The sequence below is a fragment of the Equus caballus genome, chromosome 2 (genome assembly GCF_041296265.1).
Source record: "Equus caballus isolate H_3958 breed thoroughbred chromosome 2, TB-T2T, whole genome shotgun sequence".
Classification (NCBI taxonomy): domain Eukaryota; kingdom Metazoa; phylum Chordata; class Mammalia; order Perissodactyla; family Equidae; genus Equus; species Equus caballus.
In genome coordinates, this window is record NC_091685.1 from 12,721,890 (window position 1) to 12,741,607 (window position 19,718).

Below are 19,718 nucleotides of genomic sequence, written 5' to 3' on the forward strand. Positions count from 1 at the left end.
AGGATTGCCCATGTTTTTTAGTGTTTTAACGTTATGGACTTGCACATTTGGTGTTATATTTAATTTCTGTTTTCTGAGCAACTGTTAACATGCTCTTCCTCCAAAATATTCGACAATTCAGTATGTTTCTAAATATCCTGTCCAATGTACTTAAAGAATCATACGCTGCAAATTCACGTGCAAAATGCATTCACCTATATTTGCTTAGTGAAATTGGGCAATTAGCCTAAAAATATGACTTGCCCCTATTCTGAAAGATAATGAATTTAGTTGAGATCAGAGAAAAGTTTTAAGTTTGTATAGTCTTCATGCAGTTTAGGAGAAGAAAAGTGAGTTTCCTTGCCGGAACACTTAATGAGTAGAATCTGTGAAAGATCATCTGAAGAGTATGAGCTTTCTTTCCTTCACTATCAGGCGTCATAAACTATTCTCTACATTAATAAAGGATCGTGTGGCGGTTGCAGCCATGGGCTTTAACTGGTAAGGTTCTCAATGATCAGAACAAGGTCTAGCTCGATAGTGTATTTGTTTGCTAGGGCTGCTGTAACAAATTACCACAGAAATTTAAACAACAGAATTTATTGTCTCAGTTTTGGAGGCTGAAGTCTGAAATCAAGGTGTTGGTAGAGTTGGTTCCTTGTGAGGGCTAAGATGGAGGGCTCTGTTCCAGGCTTCTCTCCTTGGCATGTAGATGGCAATCTTCACATTCACATGCCGTTCTCCCTGTATGTGTTTGTCTCTAAATTTTCCCTTGTTATAAAAACACTGGTAATATTACATTACAGCCTACTGTTATGACCTCATTTTAACCTTATTACTTCTATAAAGACCCTATCTCCAAATATGGACACATTCTGAGGTATTGAGGATTAGGACTTCAACATGTAACTCAACCCATAACAAGTGTGTAAGAAAATAAACATGTTACCACTCTAGATCCTGATCTCTTCACAGCAAGAATCACTAGAGTAGAAATCACATGTATATAATTTACTTATGAAATTTAACTTAACTAATATTTGAATACGTATATTATGCAAAAATAACACATACCAGGTGATACCATTTCCTGATTTATATTCTTACACCATTTAAAATGTTTTTCCTTTTTTATGAGACTAAGACTCCCAAGAGACTAGCTTTTCAAGTTAGAATCCAGGGTGTTGCTTTTGCCATTTTAAAAAAGCTTCTCTGGGGCCAGCCCTGTGGCAGAGTGGTTGAGTTCGCACACTTGGCTTCGGTGGCCCAGGGTTTCGCTGGTTCTGATCCTGGGTGCGGACATGGCACCGCTCATCAGGCCATGCAGAGGCAGCGTCCCACATAGCACAACCAGAAGGACCCACAACTAGAATATACAACTACGTGCTGGGGGGCTTGGGGAAAAAAAACATTGGCAACAGATGTTAGCTCAGGTGCCAATCTTTTAAAAAAAAAAAAGATTGTAAAAGGCTTCTCTGAGTCAACATGTAAAACTAGATGGCCCTGCTCTTTACAACATCAAGGTGGCTCCAGCTTGACTTTTCCTAATTTATATGTACTAGTGGCTTTATTCTTTTAACTATTTTTGACCAGCTGGTGTTATGTTTCATGATTAGGAGATAAGTTGCATCAATACTCTGCCAAATATCCTGATAAAAACTGGAAAATATATCCAGCTTTTCTTTGAACATGGCTTCTCCTTGTGACACTCCCTACTGACTTTAGAGCCACAGATCTTTCAGCTCATATAACTAGGTGATACCAGGTAAAATGAGCTTGGAAATGCAATGCCCAGAGGCAACTGCAATGAAAACTCCACACTGGAACCACCTATTATTTTTAGACACTCATGGATACGAACCTTTCCTCTTGAAGTGGGAGAATCGTGTGTGTTTTTTTCCAGTGATCACAAGGCTCTAGCAAAAGGGATTTTTCATCTTTTTAAAAATCATTTTGCATTTTTCAAAACAATTAAAACACTGAACTGTTTAAGTGAATGACTGCATAATTCATAAAAAGACTGAATGAGAACTGTAACCTAATATTACATGAAAAGGACTTATTATGGGTTTTCAAGCTGTTGCTTAAGTAATTCCTATGAAACAAAGATTTCTAGAAATGAAAAATAATCTGTGAAGAATAAATTACCATTGGTGGGAAAAAAGAGCCAAATAGGAGAAGTACAGAAAGGTGATGTCAAAACACAACCTTACAAGGCTTGTAGCCAGCATGCTAACATCATCCTCATAGTTTTATATTTATTCTGCTTGACCTGGTCTCTTGGGTCCTTTCTCTGGATAAATATCTTTAACTAGTAAAGTGATTAAAAATGACAAAAAAGCCACTGAAGTGACTACTATCCTCAGGGCTTTGAACCAACTGGGATAATGTGGCAAGAGAAAAAGTTCAAAGTGTAATGCTATCCCCAAACCTATTATTACTGTGACTATAGCTTCACTGAGTCTTTCTGAAATAAGGAAGGCAAACCATGAAAACAAAACAGGAGCTGTACTGTTAGCTAAATTGAGGAAGTCTGGTTTGGCTGGACTACCTTCTGGCAGAGCAAAACCCCACCTGATCCCTCCCAAGAAAGACAGGAAACTGGCTCCATAAGCCATCTGAGTAAAAGCTAATAAGGGGATATAAGTCTTTGTCGTCACCATGACCAGTGGTGGAGCAATGAAGGGGATTAGTCCTGCCAGAGTTATATATAATGCTGGCTTTGGGCTGTCAGGCAGGTAAGTCATGGTGCTCGGGGACCTGGCTGGAACTACTGCTTGCTTCTGCTTCTTCTTAAAGCTGCACGGGGAAGTATGATAGTATTGTGTCTTGCTCATACACACTGGAAATGTTGGGAAAAGCCAAGTCCTTGGAAACAAAGGGGAAAAGTTCTGCTGGAGACATGTCTTGAGAGAAAACGTATCTATTCTCCTGCTGGCACCTAGTCCGACTGTGAAGGGGTGCTTCAGCATCTATAGAGAAAATAGAACCAGAAGGAAAAAACAGATTTAAAAAAAAAATCACCAAATGTCTTAGTTAATCCCAATTTGAAACAACATAAAAACAAACCATATCTTTCTGTTGGCATATGGAACTTTACAGAAAGGTTGAACTGACTACAGGGTGAAAATATCACAGGCTAAGACTACTAAACAGCTATACAACATGCAAAGGAAACTACTGAATAGAACCCAGTGATGTTTCTGTCTACCACTAATCTTACCCTGTGAGAGAAAAATCTGAAAGAGGAACAAGTAAAGACTAAGTCTTTCGTATTTGGCATGCTAAACTTTTTTATTTATAAATTGCAAAAGCAGCAGCACTAATTACTGTGGGAATGCTATTTTATGTATAGAAAAGCAATCTACCTTCCAGTTTAGCTTTGTAGACAATGCACACTTTTCATAGCTCTGTGCCTTTCCACATGTCTGCCTAGAACTCTAGCTTATTACTTTTCTACCTAGGGAACTCGTCTTATCTTTCCAAATTCAGCTTGAAGCTTTCGCCAATCTGATTTAATGCTCCTATAAGTAAGTACCCTATGCACACTCCCATCATAATTCTCACAATGAATTAAATTGTGTGTTTACTTGTCTGTCTCAGCAGACTCAAGAGCCAGGACCATATTTTTTTCTTTGCCTTAAAAAAAAAATCTCCAGTGCCTTTCATGGTACATGGTCAAAGTAATAACCTTTCCTGCTGATTCTGTGCTTTAGTGAGCAGATTCCAGACTTCAACTAGTGAACAGATCAACAGTAACTCAAAAAGTGTTGGATGAAAGAAAAAATGAAACAGTTATTTAAGAATCTTGGTGATTCCTCAAAATGGTAGGAATGATTCCACCTTGAGGCCTTTTTTCCCATTTGTCTAGAATGGTCTTCCCTGAGCTACCTCCATGGCCCCTTCCCTCATTTCTGACCACCCTGTTTATAACTGCAATTCTAAATCTATTGTTGACACTCTCTGCTTTCCTTCCCTGCTTTATAGTTCTCCACAGCACTTACCACTTGACATATTAAATATTTTACTTATTTTTATTTTACCCACCTCTTCCTCTCCTTATCTGAATATAAGAGAATAAGGATCTTTGTCTTCTTTTTCACTGCTATTGCCCCAGCAAAGCGAGGCAGGTAGTGCTCAAATATTTGCTGAATAAACCAACCTTTGAAGATGCTTGAGAAAACTTCTTGATGAAGTGAAGCATACTGGGCCCAGTTGAAAGTCTTGCTCAGGAAGATGCCAGACAGTTCTGATTAATGTAGTTTTACAGCTAAGTGGGGGGTCTGAATCAGAAGCATGCTGCTGTGTACAAGATGTCACTTAATTTTCTTCATTTTATACATAATTTTTTTAAAGTAGTAACTCAGCAAAATTTCTTCCATATAACACAGTTTCCTTTGAAAACAATCATTAATGTTTTCAAAAAATCAGTAACACATTAAGTAAATAGATCCTTTTCTTCTCTGAATCGTTCATTTAGCTTTTGCTTGTTGGTGTAATAGAAAGATTAGTGCACCAAGACAGAAGATCTGGATTTTACGAATACCTCATTTCCCAGCTGTGTGACCTTGGGTAAATTGCTTGCTTGAAGCGCCAGTATTCTCATCTTTAAAACTGAAGGTCATAGGTTCTCTGTTCTCTTTTTTCCCCTTAGCTATCTATTTTGGAGCTTAGGAGTTTACAGCTCAAAATACTAATGGTAGCAATCAATACAATTTACCTGTAAACCAGGCACTGCAACTATGTGTTTTATATGCATTAACTTATTTAATACTCACAATAACCTCATCAGCTGGTGATAAGAGAGTGTAGCCTGTTAAGAGTGCATACTTTGGAGTCACACAATCTGGGTTGGAATCCTGGCTCCACTACTTATTTACTACGTGACTTTGCACAAGCTATTTAAACTTGCTATGGTGCAGTTCACTCATTTTTGGAATAAGGATTATAATAACCACATAGGGTCGTCATAAAAATTGAGTTAATGTAAAGAGCTGACAACTGTCCCGACACAAAGTAAGCACTCAAAAAAAATTAGCTATTATTCCCACCTTACACAGGAGGGAATGGTTAAGAACCCTGTCTAATGTAAGCAGCCAGTAAGTGGCTGAGTGAGAATGTGACTCCAGATCTGTCTTGCATGAGTCCTACTCTTGACCAGGAGAAAGGTGTCTAAAAAAATCCAAAACCCACAGTTGCTGCTTAATTAAAAAAAATATTGAACTAAATTCTTGATCACAGATCTTAGGGCTGGTTCAAGAAATCTGTATACCAGTCAGTGTCTTTATTCTATACATAAGGAAACAAATAGGAATTAAGTTATTCTGGGCCTTTGAGTAGATCTTAGATGACACCCACATCCACTTCCGGACTCCCAGACACACATATCTGCCGGGCCCACACACTGACTTTTGCTCAAAATTGCTTGTGTAAGGGCTTTCCAGACCACTCCACTTAAAATCTCAACGCTCCCTCCACCTTAGGAGTAGCCTATGCCTCGTGACACGTGCTTTCCAACTCACGAGTATTAAAGCAAAAAACAATGATAGCGTAAAGCCCGGGGACGGCAACTAGTGAGGTAATCAAGGACAAAGACCCAAGGGTCAATCCGCTCAACTTAGGTGAAAACGCTCAATATTTCCACTGCCCCAAAGGACAGAGTTCGAACTGCAAGCCTCAAAGCCGACCTCTGAGAAAAGAAGGCGGAGTTTGGACGCAAAGATCCTCGGGAAGCTGCCAGGCAGTGCCCAAGACTTCTATCTACTCCCAACCCTTGGAGCCCCCTCCCCAACCAGCACTTGTGACAGCAGCCCTGCTACTTACTTGCCAGCGTCGCGCCAGCAGATGAAAAGATGAGCTGCGTGAACAGCCAGGTGCTCATGAAAGGCACTTCCGGCAAGTGCGGTTAGACAGCCCCCCACTTCCTGAGCACCGACAAAAATGAGTCCGGGTGGGGACTTGACCAGTGCTAACTGGTTCCGACGCCCGGCTTTCCGTCTTGGGCCATTCGTTTAAAATCTTAATTCTGGTGGAAGACGGCTTGTGAAGTCTGTGGGGTACCAGAACGGTCCTTGTCTCTCTATTCCAGGTTTCTGAGCCAGCAGAATCGGCCTCGGAGAGTTTGGGAAGGTAGGGTGAAACTACTGAAACAGTAATGGCGGTGGAGGAAGGTAGGAGAGATTTGGAGTCTAGGCCAAGTGTGACTTGGCTAAATTGCTGGCCATGTCTGGAACTCATCTTTTACTTTGCAAAACAACAGGGTATCTAGGTTCAACGGGGCACATCTCACGTAGCATTAGGGTCCTGAACTACTAATCTTATTTATAGGGGAAATAAAACCCGTTTGTACTTCCATTCTCTTTGCTAGGACCTGGAAACCTTCATTGAGAAATAAAGAGCACAAGGGGGAGTATTTGCACTCCCACGAAAGGTGTAGTGATAGGAGCCCTGGGCTTGGTGGTGATCCGAGAAGTTAGATCATTCCTCCCATTCCTCTCGCCTTAACTTTTATTTGTTGTCTGTGTGACCTTGGGCAAGTCCCTTCCTTTCTCTGGGCCTCCATTTCAGTCTATGAAAGGAAACAGCACCAGGCAATTTGGGCGTCCTTCCCGAAGACAACTAATAGGGGAGCTTAAGGGGCCCACGCCGGCCAGTTTCTCCGTTCCCCAGATTCTAGGTAGTCTAGCTTTCTGGTTCCCAGCCATCCTATGGCTTAGCTTCCCGTGCAGGATGGGTTCACAGCGAATTCTTCTAGTCGCGATAGCCTTTCATTTTTATTTCCTTTTTCGTCTGTCATGGCAGCGCCGCTCCTTCCCGTCGTGCGATACCCAATGAGACTTTGAGTCGGAGAAACAGCTTCTCCGCCTTGGCACAGGGGCAGGCTCGGACCAGAAATCCGCCCTGCGCTGGGCCGGGGGCGTGACGCCAGCCGTCGGGCGGAACTACCACTCCCAGCGGGAAGCGCGTCGCGCCAGCCGCTCAAGACTCCAGAGCCCGGCCGTGTAGCCGGCTGGGGGCTGGAGTCTTAACGACACGCGCGCGTGAAGGAAGGAAGGAGCGGAAGGTGGGAAGGCATCGGAACATAAGCTCCTACGAAACCGCTTTGCTAGTACTTGTAGAGGTAGTTTGGGGACGCGTGCTTGCCCAAAGGTGGGTGTGGGAGGGTGAAGAACGAAGGGGCGGGGAAAAACGGGTACATGTATGTACATATATACACACCCACTCATTTACACGCGCTCAGGCCCTCGTGTTGGGCAGGGGGATTAGAAGGGGAGTACCAAACTCAGTTGGTCTCCGCCCCTGAGGCGGCGCGAGGAAAGGCAGAGTATTCACCTCTGCAGAGGGGCGGGGGTGACAGCGCGCCGCCCCGAGCCGCGGTGAAAGGAGCTGGGGGCGGGGCAGGGAATAACCGCCGTTCGCGCGGCCGAGCGTTGACGGCGCGAGGCGCCAGCAGGGTCACCCGAACGTGGCTCGTGCGCGTGCGCGTGCGCCCCTGTGGGCGGTGCGAGTGGTGGGCGTATGTGAGGCGGGGTCGGATTGGAGGAGGGCGGGGCTGTCGTCGCTCCTCCCCCTCCACCCTTTCTGCCCCTCCTGGGCCGTGTGGGCCGGGCAGCCATTTTGGGAAGAGCTTTGTTATGGTTGTGGGCCCTCCACCTCTTGCCGGATCAGGAAGCTGGGGACGCGCCCTCCGACGCCGCGTCTGGTCCCTAGCTGGAACCCCGTCGCTGCCAGGTGAGTGGGAGTCCCGCACAACTGGGCAGTAGGGGATCTTGAGTCCTCCCGGAGCAGGGCTCCGCCCGGTGCCTTAACCGGCCGGCTGCTGAGACAAGTTAAAGGAGGCTCTCACACAGGTGGTTGGGTGTGGGGCGGCCCGGGGGCGGGGAGCGGAGCCCTCGGTCGTGTGGTTCGGCCGGGGCACCTCCCCCCGCTAGGGAGCTTTGCACTGGAGCGTCGCCGCGGCTCGGCCGGAGCGCCGCGACTTCAACTTTGGTCTTCGGGCGAACGCTCACCTGCGGCTCTCTGGCTCCTCTCCAGGCGTTCCGGCTTGGTGGGTGAATGTCTCGGTTTACGGGCTTCTTGTGCTTTCCTTCTTAAATTGGAGCCAAGGGCTTTTGTTTTCCAATGAAGGAAAATCTAAGGAGGAAAAAATCGTGTTTAAGTCTAATTTGGAGTGTCTTGAGGGGAAAAGAGGAGCTGTAACCCCCCCCCCCCAGCGTTGCTGTTCTCCTTGGTAGCGAGGGGTCTTCGTTGATTTAGATTGTCTGTCTAGCACCTATCGACCCCCTCTCCCCCGAAAAAAAAGCTGGTGGATCTTGAAGTGTTTCAACGAGGATTTTTTTTTTTCTGTTTTAAACCTACTTCTCCCCACCGCCGTGAAATTCAAAGGAAAGGCTGAATCTAAAATGGCTGTAGCTTGGGGAAGTGCCGTGCGCTTCGGTAACTTAAATACGTTAACATGTCTTAAATGTTTAGTTGTTTCTCCTGCGGGGACAACAACTGAATCGTTTGATCTTTTGGCCTTCTTGGAATTGGCGTCTCATCTTGAAGAGTCCTTGGTAGGTGAAAACAAAGGTGAGGCTAAAGAAGTTTGCTTACTCCAAAAGTTTACATAAGAGTGGGTGCGGTTTTTTTGTTTTTTGTTTTTATAGTTGCTTATGGTTTTGAAATTGTGCTGTGGTGTTAATTTTATTAGCCAACTTTGTGCTCTGAGGTTGCTTTGTCATATTTGTTGAAGTACTTGTTCCTAACTTTGGTATTTATTACTTACCGGGGGAAAAACGGAGTTAATGCTCGTTCGTGTTTTAGTTTAGTAACAGAAGTCACGTTCCTTTGTAAATCCCATCCAAAAGTAGTTGATTGGTAGTCTTCGGTAGACTTAGATTTGTAATTTGAACTGCTGGCCTTTTGTAAGGTCTTTTATTTTATGTGTAATACTTGAAGGGGAACTAGAGTACTGTTAAGTTTGGGACATTTATTAGAGAATTGGAAGACGACAAGTGAAAACAAAGTTAGATGCCGGGTTCTTGATTGTTGTGCCCTTTCAAACAAAAGCCTGTCTTTTTGTTTGCTTTTTTTTTTTTTAACCATTAGATCCAGAAGTTTAGCTGAAAACAAAAGGCATAGAATGGAAATCAAAAACAGTGAACTTCGGTGTTTGGAAAGGTGCTTGAGTTTCAAGTTGCAGGCTGTCTAAAAGATAAAATAATAAAATGCTAATTGTGAATGAGAACTTTGGGATTAATAGTAAAATAAAGAGTCGTCTTTCTTAGGGAGTCAGTTTCAATTTACCTTCCGACATTCTTTCAGCACAAAAGTTCATTTTTGTCAGTTCTACTAGGATTTTTTTTGTTGTTCTTAAATTATTTTGGTGGTTTGTACCAGAAAAACATTTAAGGTTAAAAATTATATGTCAGTTGCTTTGTGTTTTGCCGTTGTTGCCTACTCGACCCGTAAACCTAGGTGAGAACTTAACTCTAATTTTTTTTTCGGGGTAGTCAAAACGGTTTGTATGTATTGATATAAACTCTCATTCACTTGATTTCAGAGCTCTTGAAATTTTGTGGGGCAATGTTAGGAAGCCATTTATTTTGAATGAATTCGGCTTACTGGATTTTTCATTAGCGGCTGTTTAAAAGCTTGGCTGAAAGGGGCACATGCAACCATTTTAGTAAGTTTGGAATGATGAGAAATCTGGGACACGTTTTTGCTTATTCATTTTTAAATGCTCAGTTAAAGAGAAAAATGCACAATTCTGAATCATACTTCAGCAGATTGCATATCTTTGTTTTATGCTTAATTGTATGCACTTAATAATAGTGATAACTCTAATGTGCCATGGACTGTTGCTCGAAGTGCTTTATATTTATTAATTTGTGTGAGGTAGATATTGTTTTAGTCCCACTTTTTAATTGAGCAAATAAGTCCAGTGACTCATCCAGCTAGTAAGTAGCAGAGTCTGTATTCACACCGTAGCAGTCTGTTTCTAAGTCATTATGCTTAACCATTATGGCTGCTGCCTTTAACCATGGAAATAAGACTATTGGAAAGATGAGAGGCACAAAAAATTTTAAAGGATCCCAACTAAAAAAGTAGTTCATGAAAAAGGGAAATTTTGGTGTTTGTATTAATGGTTTTTCAGATGGATGGTAGCGGGTGGTGGGGGGAATCTAGGCGGTGCATACCTCCTCACGAGTAATATAGTTATTGCTATTGTCTGTAATTTAATATGTGGTTGTGCTGAGACCTAGCTGCCCAAGTTATTTCTAAATCAGATTCTGATTTTTATTTCCCGCTGAAGTCTGCCCAAAACAAAACTGCCTACAATCAAATTTGAAAAATGATTTAGTAAGAGGAGCTGAACTTCTTTGTCTACAGGTGTATCTTAACTAATGAGATAAAATATTGCAAGTGTTATGTAAATTGAATTTTTATAGGTGATTTCAAATATACTAGGCAGACATTTAAAGGAATCTAATAGTTATTTTCCTTGACTAAAGCAAATAATCAGCCTTTAATAGATCTATTGGGCAAATTTTAAGAGATGCTAGAGGCTACTATGGTGCTAGTTTCAGTGTGCCAGGGGTAGGAATGCCCAGATGACCATAAAACAGTCCTGCCACCAAAGAACTTAGTAGTTTAACAGATAAGCGTAAAAATATTCACAGGATAACAACATAGAAAGCTGTCTTTCTTAAAGGAGTTCATTTTTAACATACTCATTAGTTTACCTTCCTTCTCTGTGATAAAACTACTTTGCCTTGTATTAACCAGATGTCAGGCTAGAGAATCAGGAGCATCAACAAAGTTTTGGTACACTTTTATGAGCGGTAGGTCTGTTTTTGTGGAATAAATTTTGTTTTCAGAAAAATCAAATTCATTTAAGTTTGGCTATACTTTAAATTTAGATTACAGATTCTTGTTTCTGCTGGTTGTAAGTTTAAATTTCATTATATATAAAAAATTCTCTTCTGAATTATTGCTGTCCTTGAAGTTTATAAGTATATTGAAAAGTTAGTTAAAAGGTGGAGCTATTCCAGTGTACCTGCTATGTGTTTATGAATTATTAGCTCTACTTTTTAATTAGTCTTACTAAGTATGGTGGGGAGGGTAGTGGGAAGCATTTATTGTGGGCTTTGTAAGCTAGAGGCTGTAATGGGGTCCAATATATATAATCTCATTATTCCTTAACAGACTTGTTTAAAATGGATGATATTAACCCTTCTACAAGTGAGCGTACAAAAGTTCCAAGAAGTTAAGTAATTTGTATAACGTAATGAGAGATGGGAATTCAGGCAGTTTTCTCTGCTTCTAAAGCTTGATTTCTACCACCACGTCATGTAGAGAGAAGTCATGTATAGTAATTTAGAGCACCAACTTTATGGACTGGGTTTGAATCTCAGCATTGCCATTTACAGCTTTGTGACCTTGGGGGAGTTTTAGGTGAGTTTCCTATGCCTGTTTCTTTCTTTGTTAAATTGGGATAATGGTACCTTTTCATAGGGTTATTGTGGTAAATAAATGAAATATTTGTAGAGTTTTTTAAATAATGCCTGACTATAGTAATTACTTCATAGTTGTTAAATAAACTGTATGAAATTGTCTTTAATAGACATTCTTTTACCTGTCGAGTGAAATTCGGTAAAATGTAAACAGATTGTTGCAAGTGGAATTCTTTGATTTTTGGATTTTGTTTTCTTGGATAGTACTTGACTGTTGACTTTTTCTAGTTTATTTGAATCAGGATCTAGGTCCACACACTGTAATTGACTGATAGTCTTTCAAGCTTCTTTGTATGTTTTTTTTCCTTGCCTTTTGTTGAAGAAACCAGTCATTTGTCCTGTAGAGTTTCCCACATTCTAGATTTTCCTGATTTCCTATAACTTGGTAGTTGGATATAGAAGCATAGATTAAGATTTGAGTTTGCTAGGGGGAGAGTGAGGAAAAGACTTTGTAGGTGATTCTGTGCATTTGGGGATTTTGTTCAGTGGTTCTCATCTCTATCGTTTTCTTAAATTTCTCTTGAGCAGCATAGAGTTAATTGTATGATTATTTACCCTCCTTCGATATGCTTGTAAAATGGAGTGTTTGGTTTGCTCCCCTGCCCAATTCAGTATTAACTTTTCCAGGTAGTTTGTTTCCTGTCCTTCATTTCTTCCTAGTGTATATTTATTTTATTATAACAGAATTGAGCTAGGGGCTGGCCTGGTGACGCAGTGGTTAAGTTCGCACGTTCCACTTCGGTGGCCCGGGATTCGCCGGTTTGGATCTGGGGTGCAGACATGGCGCCACTTGGCAAGCCATGCTATGGTAGGCATCCCACATATAAAGTAGAGGAAGATGGGCATGGATGTTAGCTCAAGGCTAATCTTCCTTAAAAAAAAAAAAAATAAGCTAAATATGCTGGGTTTGCAGTGGTTTTGTTTTCTTGGTTTTGGTTTCTAGTGAATAATTATCTCAGCCTATTTGGTCTGAAAATTTCTCTTCTCAAAAGTGCCTTTTTCCCCCCTGTTGTTGATCCCCCCCAACCATTAAGCATTTTAATCTTAACACTTATTGAGTACTCACTGTAGGCCAGGCGGTCACTCCACCCCCAAAACATCCAGGCACTATTCTTGGTACTTTACATATATTCGCTCATTTAATCATCAGCTTTCCAGTAGTCTCCAAATTACAGATAAGAATTTGAAGCAAAAAGAAGTGAAATGACTTGCCCAAAGTCACACAGCTAGTACATGGCAGAGCCAGCTAGATCCAGAGTCCACTCCTCTAACTTAAAAGTAATATTTGGATTGGAAGCAAAGTTTATTCTTGAGAAGAAATTTTTAGAAATGCTTGCAAGTAAAATGAACTTGAAGTAAAAATGTATGTCTCATGATATAGTAGTTACTACTGTTAAATCTCTCAATTATAAAAGCTGTATAGTTTTTAAATGTCACAAATAGCCTATTTTATATTCATAGGAAATTGGAGCCTGTCAGAGTAACCGTAGCTGCAACTATTTGATAAAAGTTATCACTACGAAGTGGCTTGTTTCTTCGTTGTGTAGTTGATACAGTGACATTTGGAGCAAATGCTGTAAAAACATTTTTTGCTGGTTCTAAAACCTTATAGTTTCTGGTACTTACATAAATCTTAGTTATCTGAATCTTACAGCCAGAATTTAATGTGTCACATTGCATTAGGTCATAAATGTACTTCTGTAACATACTATTCTTGTTTGGAACTGTTGTGATTTAAGTAAATTCTGTTTCCCTTAGTGGGATAGTGAGTGTTTAGGTATGGTTGTAGCAAGTGTTGTGACATTTGAATGACAAAATATTGGAAGGGAGATTACCTGAGAAAGGTTATAAATTTTCCTCTTTAAAAATTTTGTACTTTGTGAAATTTACTTTCAGGAAATGTTTTCTGGAATAATGAAGCGGAAGAAGGCAGAATGATTAAAGATTATTACTAATGGGAAGACTGGCAGAATTCCTGTGTTGAACATTCTACCACTTGAGCCTTAAAGTGATTTTTATTGTTTCTTTTGTCTCTTTACCATTTTAAGCCCGTTCCTTTTTTTTTGTTGAAGTTTTTTTTTTTTTATGTACAAATAACTAGCATCATTTCTGCCGTCGGTAGATGTCTCGAATAACCCATTCGTGGAAGGTCACTCAGTCCAACTTCACGAAGCCGATGTCCTTGGCGTACTGGCGGAAGCACTGGCGGCACATGTTGAGGCCGTACTTCCAGATCAGGCCGTGCCTGTTCGAGCAGACGCATTAAGCCCCTTCCACTATTGCCTTTTTGTGTTTCTTAGTGGGAAAGAAAGCTGGAAAGGCTGTGTGTGTTAACTTGTATGCATACACATATCTTGTAGATACACTGTCTGTCCCGGACCCCTGGCAGCTGTCACCCAAGCTGTGTGAATCAAATACACTTGACTAGGGACTTGCATGTGGAGTGAAAGATGCAAAGAAGCAAGGACAGTTTAGAATTCATTCCATCAGCTGGTAGCAGTGGCATTGCTAGCAGAGCAGTTTCCTAAGCATGCTCTTCCTGTGGTGTGACCTTGGTTGATGATTTTGACTGCTGAGTTTTACTTGGTTACTGCAGGTTTGCCAGGTCAAAGAAGTTCTCATTCATTCTCTGAACTCCCAGTATCCTGATAAATTCCTTTTCTGCTTCATCGACCTAAACATGGTTTCTTTTTTTCAGCCAAAGATCCTGACTTGTGAAATTGGCTAATATAATTTGCTCCTTCTAGAAGATTTTGTTACTGGTTCTATATAGGGTAGTCTCCTAACTCGTGAAGTGAAAAACTTCCATGCATGTCTGTCTTTTTTTGAGGAGGAGGAGGATTAGCCCCGAGCTAACATCTGCTGCCAATCCTCCTCTTTTTGCTGAAGAAGACTGGCCCTGAGCTAACATCTGTGCCCATCTTCCTCTACTTTATACAAGGGACGCCTGCCACAGCATGGCTTGCCAAGTAGTGCCACGTCCGTACCTGGGATCCGAACCGGCGAACCCCGGGCCGCCAAAGTGGAATATGCGCACTTAACTGCTGCACCACCGGGCCGGCCCCATGCATGTCTTTTTTAAAGACAGTCTTAGACAAGAATTTTACCTTTTATCCACTCCCAGTTCTTTCTGTGTGTGTGTGTTTTTGTGAGGAAGATTTGTCCTGAGCTAGCATCTGTGCCGATCTTCTCCACTTTGTATGTGGGATGCCTCCATAGCATGGCCAGTGAGTGGAGTGGGTCTGAACCGCGAACCCCAGCCTGCCCAAGCAGAGCCTGCGGAACTTCAACCACCCTGCCACGGGGCCAGCCCCTATCCACTCCTAATTTTTTTTTTAAGATTTTTTAATTTTTTCCTTTTTCTCCCCAAAGCCCCCCAGTACATAGCTGTATATTCTTTGTTGTGTGTTCCTCTAGTTGTGGCATGTGGGACTCTGCCTCAGCGTGGCTTGATGAGCAGTGCCATGTCCACGCTCAGGACTTGAACCAACAAAACACTGGGCCGCCTGCAGCGGAGCGCGCAAACTTAACCACTCAGCCACGGGGCCAGCCCCTCCACTCCTAATTTTTAAAAGCAGTAGTTCTCAATCTTTTAAAATTTATCTGGGGTAAGGCCTGGGCATCATTAGATTTATTAAAGCTGTCCACATGATTCTGTCTTCTAATAATTGTTTTATTATTACAAAAGCAGTATATGTCCTTTGTAGACTATTAGAATATATAGATATGCAAAAATGAAAACTCAACATTCCCATCATCCAGAAATCACTGTTAATAACTTCTGGTGCATTTTTCCACAGATCTTTCTCTAAGCACGTATATGCAGGTTTTTATTTTTATTTTGCTAAAATGAGATCAACTTGCAACTTGCTTTTTTAGTCAGTGATATCTTCTCTTCATGTGAGTAAATGTTTATTTCCTCTAATATCCAGGGGCTGTTCAAATTTCCTTTCCTTATTCAAAAAAATGTTCTTTACAGCCAGCTATCCAAACTAATATCTGATCTTGGACCTTGTGGTATATAACAGTTTAATTTCCTTATGTCTCTTTAGCTTAGCATAGTCCTTATTTTTCAGTGACACTGACTTTGAGACTGGACTAGTTGTCCTGAGAACGGTTTTGTACAGTTGCATTCTTCTGGTATCATTTAATTTGTTCCTTTAATTCCTGTATTTTTCTCTCAAGTTTACAGTTAAAAGCTTGAGAGAGTCACATCTAAACATTTTTCCTTAGAATGCATCATAGTTCTATCTCATTTTGCATCACGTTGTAAAACACATAGTACCTGGTTGACCTACTTTAGTAATGCTAGGATTGATCCTTGGATTAAGGTGATGGTAGTCCAATCCATATATTAAACAGTAAGTCTTCTCTTCTTGCAACAGGAAACTGATTTGCGTGGTGTTACCTTGCACTAAAAGAGTTCTCAGTCCCTCATCAATCATTGACTTAATTTAAAAAATAGCCTTATTGAGCTATAATTTACATAACATAAAATTCACCCATTTTATACTGGTACAAAAACAGGTGCACAGATCAATGGAACAGAATTGAAAGCCCAGAAATAAAACCACACATCTATGAACAGCTTATCTTTGACAAAGGAGCTGAGGGCATACAATGGAGAAAAGAAAGTCTTTTCAACAAATGGTGCTGGGAAAACTGGAAAGCCACGTGTAAAAGAATGAAAATTGACCATTCTTTTTCACCATTCACCAAAATAAACTCAAAATGGATCAAAGACCTAAAGATGAGACCTGAAACCATAAGTCTTCTGGAAGAAAACGTAAGCAGTACACTCTTTGACATCAGTATTAAAAGGCTCTTTTCGGACACCATGCCTTCTCAGAGAAGGGAAACAATAGAAAGAATAAGCAAATGGGACTTCATCAGATTAAAGAGCTTCTTCAAGGCAAATGAAAACAGGATTGAAACAAAAAAACAACCCACTAACTGGGAAAAAATATTTGCAAGTCATATATCTGACAAAGGCTTAATATCCTTAATATATAAAGAACTCTCGCAACTCAACCACAAAACATCAAACAACCCAATCAAAAAATGGGCTGGAGACATGAACAGACATTTCTCCAAAGAAGATATACTGATGGCCAATAGGCACATGAAAAGATGCTCATCATCACTGATCATCAGGGAAATGCAAATCAAAACTACACTAAGATATCACCTTACACCTGTTAGAATGACAAAAATATCTAAAACTAATAGTAACAAATGTTGGAGAGGTTGTGGAGAAAAAGGACCCCTCATACACTGCTGGTGGGAATGCAAACTGGTGCAGCCACTATGGAAAACAGTATGGAGATTCCTCAAAAAATTAAAAATAGAACTACCATACGATCCAGCCATCCCACTACTGGGTATTTATCCAAAGAGCTTGAAGTCAGCAATCCCAAAAGTCCTATGCACCCCAATGTTTATTGCAGCATTATTTACAATAGCCAAGACATGGGAGCAACTTAAGTGCCCAGCAACAGACGAATGGATAAAGAAGATGTAGTACATATATACAATGGAATACTACTCAGCTGTAAAACAGAACAAAATCATTCCATTTGCAATAACATGGATGGACCTTGAGAGAATTATGTTAAGTGAAATAAGCCAGCGAGAGAAGGATAATCTGTGTATGACTCCACTCATATGAGGAATTTAAAATTATGGACTAAGAACAGTTTAGTGGATACCAGGGGAAAGGTGGGGTGGGGGGTGGGCACAAAGGGTGAAGTGGTGCACCTATAACGTGACTGACAAACATTAATATACAATTGAAATTTCACAAGATTGTAACCTATCATTAACTCAATTAAAAAAAAAAGATTGGTGGGTCATAGAAATTTTACAACTTCAGCTTTATATTCGCCAAACTGTTTTCTGAAGTGGTTGTACAGGTTTACATTCCCACTAGCAATATATGAGAATTCTTTGTTGCTTTCCGTCTTTATCAACACTGATTAGTTCAGAATTTGTTTTTGCCAGTTTGGTAGGTGTGAAATAGTATCTCATGATTTGACTCAGGTTTTTAAAGTGTGAATTTGTAATTCAAGGTGATGTTTTATGCAGTGTTTTATATTATTTCAGAGGACTTGTGTATCACATGCGTGTCTCTTATGGGCAGGCTAATGTGTTAAATATCCAGTTATATTTTTTGACGGAAATAGCTGTGGTCATTGAGTTGGTACTAGAAATAGAAATTTTTTCCTTTATTGGACCCAATCATATAATAGACTTCATTTGTCTATATTAATAACCATGGTATGTATTCTTTTCTTTTCTTTCTTTCTTTCTTTCTTTTTTTTTTTTTTTTTTGAGGAAGATTAGCCGTGTGCTAACATCTGCTGCCAATCCTCCTCTTTTTGCTGAGGAAGAGTGGCCCTGAGCTAACATCCATGCCCATCTTCCTCTACTTTATAGGTGGGATGCCTCCCACAGCATGGCTTGCCAAGCGGTGCCTTGTCCACACCCGGGATCTGAACTGGAGAACCCTGGGCCGCCAAAGCAGAATGTGTGCACTTAACTGCTTTGCCATCCTGCTGGCCCCAAGTATTTTCTTAATAGAAATGTTGCAGTGGAAAAAATCTTAAAGGTGTCTTATATCGCCTTTTGGTTCATTGAAAGAAATGCTTAGATTTCATGTCCTTTAGAAATTCTTAGATAGGAATTTATCTCCTCTGAAATTAAAATAAATACTAAAGTAGAAAATGATGTTGGGCTCTTTGCTGGGTTGAAGTATCAACTGAGGATTGAAAATAAACGAAGCAGGGCACCGGTAACTCTTGTGTTCTCCTTATTGAGGACTTAGGAGGGAAACTGATGTGCAGACAGTTAGGAAATGAGTATAGACTATACTGTAGGGATACTTAATCCTTTAGAGGAAGTGAAAGTAGTAGACATTTAAACTTTAAGTAGTTTTCTTTTCAAATTGTGAGATTTGGAAAGGAAATATTAGAGCCAGTGAATATTTGAAGATAGGCAGAGATATAGTCTTAGGCTCTGTAATTTAAGGAATAAACAATGTTAAAGGAGAGCTCTTAAGAATAGTAAGATAAAGGAGATACTAATTGATGGAATTGTCAATATCTCTTAAAAAGAAATTATTTAATAGGTATCTTGTCTGTACTAAGAGATTATTCCATATGCTGTTAATCCCTAGCAACTGTGCCTCATTTATACCAGAGGTAAGTATGTAAACAGGTAAATGTAATGCATTGTGAAGGATGATGGAGTATAGGTATTTCTGTGATAGAGTGTTTCATGAAGTAAGAATTTATGTCACCTATTTAGAGGCGAGAACTGAAGACTTGAGTGAGATAGTGAGGAGATTCCAGAGAAATAGGAAAAGTGCTGCATCAAAGCGTTTAAGTAGCTGTTACATTTACAAGGCAACAGAAAAAAGAAAAGAAGTAATCACAGGGTAGGGAGAAGACCAGGATTATCTTATAGCAGGGGTTCTCTGACGGAAGATTTCACCAACCCCTTGTGTGAATATTGTCGATGTGAGGATGCCAACTTGTCTTTCTTTTTCTTTGATTTTAAGATGAGTTGTTCTTTTTCCCCAAGGTTTGTCTTTCTTTCTTTTATGACGTTCTTGCCTTTTCTTTTACAAAATGGTAGTATTAGGGTTTTTTAAAAATGTTCTCCTTATCCAGATAAAATAGTCAACCAGTATCAGCCTTTGAAACGTATTTTGAAATTTTATAGCTTGATGCAATCCACGTCTGAAAACTGCTAATCTAATGATGTAATGTCATAGAAACTAGGAGAAGGGATTTTTAACGTGGAATTGGCTCAGGAATGTGTAAACAGTGTAAGCCAACTGATTGAAGTGTTAAATGTGAAAGGCAGGGGCCGGCCTGGTGTCTGAGTGGTTAAGTTCACGGGCTCTGCTTTGGCAGCCCAGGGTTTCGCCAGTTCTGATCCCTTGCGCCGACATGGCAGACATGGGGGCCTTTGGGGAGAAGAAGGAGGAAAAAAAGGGGGAAGATTGGCAATAGATGGTAGCTCAGGTGCCAATCTTAAAAAAAATAAATGTGAAAGGCAACACTATAAAACTAAGAAGACAATAGAGGTAAATAGGTACATTCTTTTTTTTCCCCCTGTTTTTTTCCCCCAAATCCCCCGAGTACATAGGTGTATATTTTTTAGTTGTGGGTCCCTCTTTGTTGTGGCATGTCAGATGCCACCTCAGTGTGGCCTGAGGAGCGGTGCTGTGTACGGCCC

At 40.6% G+C, this 19,718-nt stretch overlaps 3 protein-coding genes across 15 annotated transcripts in view; 1 reads left to right on the forward strand and 2 right to left on the reverse strand.

Annotated features, from left to right (window-relative positions):
• Nucleotides 1-563: 563 nt before the first annotated feature.
• On the reverse strand, nucleotides 564-5,906 carry TMEM69 (transmembrane protein 69). Of its 4 annotated transcripts, none has more exons than XM_014737288.3 (3): nucleotides 5,803-5,906; nucleotides 4,142-4,278; nucleotides 564-2,951 (listed from the first exon to the last, which is right to left on the reverse strand). In XM_014737288.3, the coding sequence occupies exons 2-3, from the start codon at nucleotides 4,181-4,183 to the stop codon at nucleotides 2,238-2,240; spliced, it is 756 nt and encodes a 251-aa protein (XP_014592774.1). In that variant the 5' UTR covers nucleotides 4,184-4,278; nucleotides 5,803-5,906; the 3' UTR covers nucleotides 564-2,237. The 4 variants fall into 4 exon arrangements, with proteins under 4 accessions (XP_014592774.1, XP_005607144.1, XP_070116167.1 ...); XM_005607087.4 differs by having other exon boundaries at nucleotides 4,142-4,262; nucleotides 5,803-5,904; XM_070260066.1 differs by having other exon boundaries at nucleotides 4,142-4,202; nucleotides 5,803-5,903.
• GPBP1L1 (GC-rich promoter binding protein 1 like 1) overlaps nucleotides 5,718-19,718 on the forward strand; it is a 53,160-nt gene continuing 39,159 nt past the window's right edge. The window contains exon 1 of one of the 10 annotated variants that reach the window (XM_014737285.3): nucleotides 5,718-6,108. The gene's annotated coding sequence lies outside the window, so the exon portion shown is untranslated. Of the gene's footprint in view, nucleotides 6,109-6,780; nucleotides 8,551-19,718 lie in introns of those variants that run through there. The other 9 variants (XM_070260064.1, XM_070260061.1, XM_023630919.2 and 6 more) reach the window with 9 other exon arrangements.
• Nucleotides 13,557-13,739, reverse strand: LOC111772607 (small ribosomal subunit protein uS14-like; the record flags this gene model as incomplete). The annotated part of the gene is made up of 1 exon (XM_023636836.2): nucleotides 13,557-13,739. A coding segment is annotated over one exon (108 nt), but the record flags the coding sequence as incomplete, so codon positions are not given.